We start from the raw sequence: 9,578 nt of genomic DNA, 5'->3' as shown, positions 1-9,578 counted from the left end.
AATAATCAAAGTGAAAATACTTTTTTTTTTATTTATGAAAAAATACGTCAAAATGTTTAAGATAAATTTGTATTTAAATCGTAAGCGTTATTTATTTGAAAGATATTTGGGGTCAGCCAAATTTTTAAATGTTTGTTTAAATTTGTGTACTTTGTAAAAAATCACCTACTAAACTTATTTGTAAATTTTTTCTGCTTATTTTGATGGTATAATTCGTTAAGCAAAATTTATTGGATGTCAATATCTCTACTGTTTCTTGACTAAAAAAGGTATGTCGAACCTACGAACATACAGATGGGCGAACGTACGAAAACGCATACACATCTAACAAAGACATCTCGCTTAAAACGTATATTTTCAATTAGGCAAATCGGACCGGTTACAATAGCTTTTGATTTTCATGGCAAAAGAAGAGCTTTTGGTGCTGATTTGGGAATAAGTGAGTTTTGAATTTAATGGCGAAGTTATAAGGAAAATAGGAAGTAAGATTTAGGTACATAGATGAGTGAAGAACACTTTCGCATACGTAACTCATTTTAATTTTTAGAAAGTGAAATAGAAGAGTTTTGAGTTTCGGTCTGATTTCTCAAATTGAAAATTTTGACATTTCTCGACGTTTCAAAATGCCTAGAACCTAAACAAAAGAATTTTAGAGAGATGTTTTTTTGAGTGCGTGCGTGTGTACTTACAATGTACATACATACTTACGTTCTTACATCCTTACGTTCGGGAAGCTTTTTCGTCGTTCATATCTCAAGAACCATTAGAGATATCGAATTCAAATAAATTTTGCTATACAGATAATGCAAAAGAATGATGTAGAAAAGAAACCTAAAAAAAGAGGCTGGGATGCGACCCACACTGATAACTTCCCATCCCGTATGTCGATTTGTCTTGTTTAAAAGTTTGTCTATATGTACTCGTATCAATTTTTACCAAATTTGTGTACTATTTTTTGTAGATTTTATTTTTTATGAAAAAACGGACTGTTGGATTTTTATATAAAAATTAGTGAATATCGAAAACAATATTTTCTGTGAAATAAAATAAGTTTGAAGCCAATACTTTTAATTTTTGAAAAGCTATTTGAGTCGAAAGTAAATTTTTACCAACTTTTGTTAAATTTGTCTTAGGTTTTTAATTTTTTTGTACAAAAACTGTCAATTCGATTTTTTTCAAAATTTTACTGAATGTTTACAAAAACATTTTTTGAATGATCAAAGTAAATTAAAGCCAATATCTTACAGTTTTGAAAAATTATTTAAGTCGAAATATCAATTTTTACCAACTTTTATTAATTTTTTGTTTAGGTTTTTATTTTTTTGTAAAAAACCGTCAATTCGATTTTTCTCAACATATTTTAAAAAATTGAAAACAATATTTCTTATCAGATAAAATAAGTTTGAAGCCTTAATTTCAACTTTTTGAAAAGATATTTGAATTTTTACCAACTTAGAGTAATGTTTTTTTTAGATTTTTATTTTTTATAAAAAAAAACTGTCAATTAAATTTTTCTCAAAATTTTACCAGATGTCAGAAACAGTATTTTTCTCTGCACAAAGTTTTTTTTGGAGATGAAATCATATTTAAGTCGTAAAATTTTGGAGGTGACACATTTTTTTTTTCAGTTTTTTTGATTTATAAAAAAACCGTTAGATGGATTTTCTTTATTTCTTTGATATCACGTTACAATAAATTATATAAAATTTAATTCAAGTCTCTAGCGTTTTTGGTTCGAACGATATTTAGGATAAACCAAAATTGTCACCTTATTTTCAAACTGCTATAGTAAGAAAACCACCCTCGCAAATTTTGTATGTTGAGAGCCCTTTCTGCATCTTTCTGCCTTATTATCTGTATAACAAAATTTATTTGAAATCGATATCTCTTCCGGTCCTTGAGCTATGGAGGAAGAAAAAAACGTGGCGAACGTACGGGCGTACGGACGTACGAACGTACGTACACACGCACGCTCAGACATCTTTCTAAAAATCTTTTATTTCGACTCTAGGGACCTTGAAACGTCGAGAAATGTAAAAATTTTCAATTTGACAAATCGAACTCATTACAATAACTTCCTATGGGAAGTTAAAAATGTAACAGTGTTTTTTTTTCACCAATATAAAATGAAAATGTTTGTTAACTCACCAATACCGCTAGCGATTGTGACGTGATACCAAACTAATAAAATTGTATTTATCCAAAATAATATTCTTCAACAAAGAATAACGTTTTTGACACCTGCTAACATTGTGGAAAATAGAATTGACTGTTTTTTCACAGTACTAAAAGTTTATAAAGTCACATTTCCAATTTAAATATCTTCTCAAAAATTAAAGATATTGACTTTAAATTGGTTTCATCTTACATACAAAAATATTGCTTGCAACATTCAGTAAAATTTTGAGAAAAATAGAATTGACAGTTTCTTTTAGTAAAACCTAAAAAAAAACATTACCAAAAGTTGGTAAAAATTCATTTTAACACAAATATCATTTAAAAAATTAAAAATATTGGATTCAAAATGAATTAAAATTTTATAGAAAATATTGTTTTCGGCATTCAGCAAGACAAGTATAAAATACAATATTCAATTTTTCTATAAAAATCAAAATATAAAAAAAATAGTACGCAAAATTGGTAAAAATTGATATGCGATATAAATAATTAAAGGTATCGACTCCAAAATAATTGAATTTTTAAACTTATTCATCATAATGTAAAATATTGTTGTTAATTTTTACTCAATCGTTTAGAAAAATTAAACTGACAATTTAAAAAAAAAACTCTAAAACATTCAAAAACAACAAAAAACTGATAAGAAAAAAAAGATATTGTCTTTAAATTATTTATCTCACATAATATGTTGTTATTAATACTGTGTTGAAGTTTTAAACAAAACAAATTCACAGACGGGATGGGAAGTTATCAGTGTGTTTCGCATCCCAGCAACGTTTTATAATTAATTCCATTATTTTAAGTTGTTTATTTAATATTAGTACACATTTTGAACCTACTTTGAAGACTGTTGTTTATTTTTTTTATATTTTAACATGTTCTGTGAAATAAACCAACATTAATGAAATCTTTATTTTTTTTTTTTCAAAAATCCTTTTTTCCTAAATAACAATTTGTTAGCCTGCCTTAAAGGTCTCATACCATATACAATTGATGAAGATTATTACAAACTTATAATTAAACCTTCAAATCAGTAGCCAACATTATTTTAACAACTTCTAGTAGTTTGTTTATTTCGTTTTACTCAAAGAAGAGTTTTGAAATTATACCGCTTAGTTATTGTCTTAGATCACAATATTTCTACTGCTGCTGAATGTTAATTGATACACAAAAACCTTTATTTGGATATAGTTTATACTTTTTTTTCTATCATCTTTCTTTCGAAAAATGTAACTCTTTCAGGTGCCGAACATCGGAGTTCGAATAATTAATAACGATAACTTTGTCATTTATTCAAGGATACGAACAAAGAATTGTTTACAAAGTTAATTTTTTTTAAAGTTGCTTTATTATTTGTTATTTGAAAAATTGTTATAAAATTATCTCAGATCTAGAAAACTAGGTTGGAAATCTTTTAAATGTCAATACGACCATTTTGTACTGACTTACGGAGCTTGTATAGCATAAGACAAGAACAGAACCCAATCGTCAAAAAGATTTTACGAAATATCTTTCACCTTAGCCGATTCCACCTAGGGGAGAGGGGGGCACCTTTGAACACTTTTTGCTTCCAACTTTCATAAAAACCTATGTTTTTGAATAATTGATTCGTAACTTATTTTCAATTTTAGAAATGGAATTAAGCTTTAGTTTAAACGCATAATTCTATTCGTATTACGAAAATTTCGATTAATCATTATTTTTTTTATGAAGCAGGTCCTTATGTTCGAAGGTGCCCCCCAAGTGGGGCAGCTTTGAACTAAGCTGGGGCACCTTTGAACGGCAGTTTTTAATGTTAATTTTTTACCTGAAATAAGGCTTTACACGCTTTGGTTTATTAAAAAATACATAAATTAGTTTTATTTTGTAAATAAGAGATAAAAAAACTTAACATAAATTAAATAGAATTCACAAATCACTTTAATAAGGTAAGAACATACATATAACATAAACAAAACTAAAGAACTTAAAATAGGCATACAAGCTAGAATTCACAGATAACTTTAATAACTTAATATAACGAAACAAACACTTTTGTATATAAACAAGAAGTAGCCTCATTAACCTAATTTAAATTTAGAGAAGTTAAAAGCAAAAGTCATTATCGCAGCTGTCCGCGATGTTCCTGGAAGATTAGTTGGTGGTGGCAGCTTAGCTTTTATTTCTATGCCACTAACAGACCATTTGTCTTCTACATCAGGATAAAAAAAACCTATACGAATTTGGTTTCTTCTTTAAAAAGCTGACGTTGTACATGTTGCCATCTTTCTCATTTATTTGGCCAATAAAACTTAACATTTTATTATTGTTTTTATTTTATTGGAACATTCCACCAAAATATAATCGCCTGGATTTAAATGGTCGTAACTTAAATCAATACATGCTTCGTCTTCGTGCTCTGCATCAACTTCTTCAATGGATGAGTCATCAGCAAAAATGAAATCTAGATCAGTGTCATCATTCACCGAATAGGAACAACTCTCATCTGAGTCCGAACTCGATTCCTTTGGCTTTTTAGCTTTGATGGCCCGTTTAGTGCTTTTATCTAGCTTTAAACGCTTGTTAAAAGAGTGAATTTCTGATTTTTTTAAGCGTTTCTGACGTTCCTTGTAGGCAGTCTCAAGTTCATTTTTATCTGGTGTTTCTGTCAAAATGCGTGATTTTCCTTTCTTTCTTCCTCGCTTTGTATTTTGTCTTGGACCAGCTTTCGGGAAAGGCCTAGCGATTTCAGGCGAAGCAACATTTTCTTTGGAAATATCGCGATTATTTTTATTTGAATATTGAACATCTGATTCATTATTAGCAGAACTAGGATCAAAATCTTGTGGTGCTTCACGTGCTTCGGTATTTATATTTGGCTCAACTGCAACTTCTAGTTTTCTATTTGTGACCTCCGCGCACTCAAAATCTTCGTCCGTGAATGCATTTCTTGAAAAAGGGTAAATGCCTGGCTTCGCAAACCCTGAAACTATATTTTTGGGTGTAAAAGCAGCAATATAAGCGGTATTAGCAATACCCGGAAGATCATGTATCCTTATAGTTTTTGCAGGATTATTTAGGAGCCAGTCATTTTGCGCCACGGATAACTTATGCTTGAATGGTCCCAAAATTGCGACATCGAGGGGCTGAAGTCGATGAGTGCAGTGAGGGGGGAATGTAACAAGGACGATACCATGTTCTCGGCAAAAGTTTATAGCTTCTATTGTACAATGACTTTCGTGATTATCCATTAGAAGTAAAATCATATCGTTTTTTGTGCATCTTGTTTGTTTTTGAATGTGTTCAAGGACCTTGATGAAAAGAACTCCCGTCATCCAACCACTTGTGGGGCTGTTAACATAACCTACGCTACCAGCTGGGGCTCCAGTAAGCATACTTTCATGATATCTAGCTCGCGGGAAAATAAACACAGGAGGAATTGTATTACCAACTGCATTGACAATAGCGCACATAGTTATCAACTGGCCTCTTTCAGCAGAAACACACTGTCCAACTTGTTTTTGCCCTTTTTGTGCAATCACGTTTGGTGCTTGGACCACTGTAGTCAACCCTGTTTCATCTAAGTTCAGTATTCCGTCGGGGGTAAAATTAAACTTACCAAGTGCTCTTTGGTAATTTGTTTGGAATTCTTCGATATTGTGCTTGTTGAAGCTTGTTGATCGTGATAAACTCGTGTTTTCAGGCTTCCGTAAAGAAAGGTTGGTGTGTCTCTTCATGAAGCTTTTCATCCACTCCGTCCCAGCTTGTTTGTTATCAGTCCAAATTTCGGGGCATTTTTTGAGAAGGGTGGCATATTGAAATGCTAATGTTCGAGCTTGAACGTATGTTAATCCATAATTCATTCTTGAGCTTCGAAGTAAATATTTCTCCATCATGTCTTCTTCAGCGGTGGTAAAAACTTGTCTTGTAGAAAAATTGCCTGAATAATCTTGACCATGGAGAGTTTTGTTTTGTTTATAGTTCTTAATTCTATAAAATAAAGTATTCGGCAGAATACCGTAAGTACTGTAACTGCTTTGATAGCACTCTTTACGTCATCTTCGTTAATTTCTGAAGTTTTTTTCTTCTTGTAGTTACGCACCATTGTATTCACCTGAAAATTATTTAAATCTTAATGCTTACAACACCAACTTACTGTGTAAATACTACACATATTTTTTTTTTAAATATAACTTCCAATGCAGATACACTTGAGAAAGCAGATACAAAAAAAAACCGTAGGGGCACCTTTGAACATGTTCAAACCTGCCCCGACCGATTTGTTCAAACTTGCCCCAACGTGTCTTGTCAGGAACAAATAAGCTTTAATAATTTGTTTATACTTATACATAAAAAAACTTACCTAAATATGGTTCTTAAGGAACCTTCACCTTCAAAAACAATATTTCACAGATAAAAAAGCTCACTAAAAAAATTGTGTACTCTTACAAAGAAAAAAATAAAAAGTTAGAATTGCAACATAAAAACATCCGACCCGAGCTACTTTGAAACTACTACTGAAAAAATGACCGAAAGCCGTTGACGTTAAGAGAAAACAGTATTGCCAGGATAATAATTTGGTTTACGCTCTCAAATATTTTTTTAATAAGATTTTATTAATGCTGTTCAAAGGTACCCCACGTTCAAAGGTGCCCCTCTCTCCCCTATTCCTTAAAATCGCTAAATACTCCGATTATTCAAACCTATTCTATTAAAGTAGTATCTTTAATTAATGTTCTTAATTAGCAGAATTTTGATCCATTAAAGAAATAAATAATTGCAGAAAATATGTGATAGTTCCATTTTGAAATCCACAGAAAAAAAAAACGAAAATCCACTGAAAGGTTCTATCTTACAAACAGAATATTATCACAAAAAAAAAACAGCAGTCCGACGTTTTTGAAAAACTCAAAATCAAAATTCAGAGAAGCCATCACAATAATGCGTCATTATAGAAAAGTGCAATAGCCTCTACAACGGGTCGGATATTTTTAGATGGACCAAGGGACAGACGCTCAGGAGGCGCTCACTCTTTTAAAAAATTCTCGCGGTTAGACCAACATCGTCATCGTTGGCAATTCTCACACCACCCATCGCACCACCCGGTCATCAGAAGCAGAGAACATCTCAATTTTCAGAAGTCACACGCACCGCACAATCCCAAAGCATAGATATAAGACTACAGCCTTCATTCAGCTGCTGCTTTTCAGATCGGTTACATGAAAAATACCTATTTTAAAAAAGTTTGAAAATAGATTTTTATGAGAATTCAATGTGTGTTCCCAAAAATTAATACCGTTAATGTAATTAGGTACAGCACAGCGCTTTGCTGCTGGAGGATATAAATGGCCACCAGACCGGGAACCAGCATCATCATAGCTCACAGCACGTATAGGCAAACGTATATCCACAGCGAGCGTTAGTGATTTGATTAGAGAGAGAGTTAGGAGTTGTGTTCGGTTTGGCTTTGGAAAGCTATTTAATGATTTTCAGTTTTCTTTCACTGTCGGGCCTCGTGCATCGAGGCAGCAAGCAACTAGAACCAAATTTAGAAATTCCGTATCGAATATCGGAAGATAGTGTGTGTAACTGAAAATGGAGACAATAATTTAGGACACAAAAAAACTTAGCGTCAGGGCGTGTTGTCTGTTGCTAGGGACATGTTTAAGATTAGATTTCTGGATATATGTACATATTTTACATAGAAAGTTCATTGGAATATCTATTTTGCTACGATGAAGCCAAATTAAAAGGGAATCGTTCTAGCTTTGAATCGGGAATAAATAATAGAAAGTCTGATCATAAGGTTCCGTCAGAATGTGTAGCCATAAAAGAAGTTGCTTACTGTTACTGGCAGTAAAAGTAATTATTTAATTACTATAATCAAAATAAGAAGTGGGCCAACTGTTGAAAAAAGGCAAAGTACAATTTTGAACATTACATTACAAAAATAAGTTTGAGATTGAATCTCCAGTTAACCAGTATTAAAACCTTCCCCCACTTAGACTTAATGCGCTGTATACTTCAAAAATTTTTAAGAGGCCCAGAAGTACACGGATAATTTTTTACAGATTCTTAACGTTAGGACCGGTCTTTGTTATTTTTTCATAAGAGTACTAAGCCATTTTCTTATGAATTTGGAACCGAGTATATGATAAGACCCCTTTCGAAGCAACTACTAAAAACAAGCTAGAATCACAGAAGCTGTATGTATATAGATACCGAGTATTAGTTTTTTGGCGTCAGGTAAAAAGGTCTTAAGTCAAAAAATTGCATTCCGAGTTTTTGATTTGGTGCGGTCTTTTTTGGTATCTTTCGTTAAATAATAACAACTTGAGTCAAGAACAACTGCTAAATCAATATTCAAACAATAAAACCGAAAAAATCATACTTGTTTTGGTATTAACGTCTTAAGTTCATTTAGACTGTGTGTCCAGTTTTTGACTTTAGTCATTTTTTCCTAACGTCAAGCAGTTAATATTTGCTAATACCGCCAAATCTACAGCATAGGGTGTTAATATAGATATTACAGCTAACATTCGACCTTTCGATTTCTTTCATGTTTTTAAAAATATTTGAAATTCAATATTAAAATAAAAATAATACAAGTTTTAGAAGATTTAGTTTCTAAGACTGATTTCTTAAATTCCAGTACTATTGATTCGACAAAATGTAGGGACTACGTATTATCCGTAGCACCTGGCCTACGTAGACAAGGTACTTTGACAGCCTTGGGGCTAAATGTTTTTTCTAATGAACATTATGAAATCAAAAATTAGACTTTTAAAAAATGTTTCCATACGAAACTAGAGCCCATTCTGTCAATTTATTAATGGAGAGGACCTACAGTTTTTAAGCCGATTCTGAACGGCTAAAGAAAGCTCTTTTCATGACAAAAATTCCTCTTTCAGGATTTGTCAATTCATCGCAGGAGGCCGTATAAATGATAATAACATTAGGTGTTCACAGAAAGGAATTGAACCCAAGACCTCTAGCAAGGCTGCAGTTCTATACACACTTACCATCATACAAAAAGGGTACTACTTTTATGACTGATTATAATTGAAACTGAGATTTGAAAATGTCCAAGTAAAGTTAAGCTTGGTTTAGTTTTTTTTTTTTTTAACTTCCCATAGGAAGTTATTGTAATGGGTCCGATTTGTGAAATTGAAAATTTTGACATTTCTCGACGTTTCAAGGTCCCTAGAGTCGAAATAAAAGATTTTTAGAAAGATGTCTGTGCGTGCGTGTGTACGTACGTTTGTACGTCCGTACGTCCGTACGTTCGCGACGTTTTTTTCGTCGTCCATAGCTCAAGAACCAGAAGAGATATCGACTTCAAATAAATTTTGTTATACAGATAAAAAGGCAGAAAGATGCAGAAAGGGCTCTCAAGAAAATTGCGTGGGAGGTTTTTTTAC

General features: G+C 32.0%; 1 protein-coding gene across 1 annotated transcript; it reads right to left on the bottom strand.

The window, feature by feature from the left end:
- Positions 1 to 4,469: 4,469 nt before the first annotated feature.
- LOC129950684 (uncharacterized) lies at positions 4,470 to 6,020 on the bottom strand. The gene has a single exon (XM_056062608.1). It carries the CDS (start codon positions 6,018 to 6,020, stop codon positions 4,470 to 4,472), a length of 1,551 nt encoding a protein of 516 aa, XP_055918583.1.
- Between the last annotated feature and the right edge of the window lie 3,558 nt (positions 6,021 to 9,578).

Source organism: Eupeodes corollae, chromosome 3 (genome assembly GCF_945859685.1).
Source record: "Eupeodes corollae chromosome 3, idEupCoro1.1, whole genome shotgun sequence".
NCBI lineage: Eukaryota > Metazoa > Arthropoda > Insecta > Diptera > Syrphidae > Eupeodes > Eupeodes corollae.
This window is presented reverse-complemented; position numbering and strand designations above follow the sequence as displayed.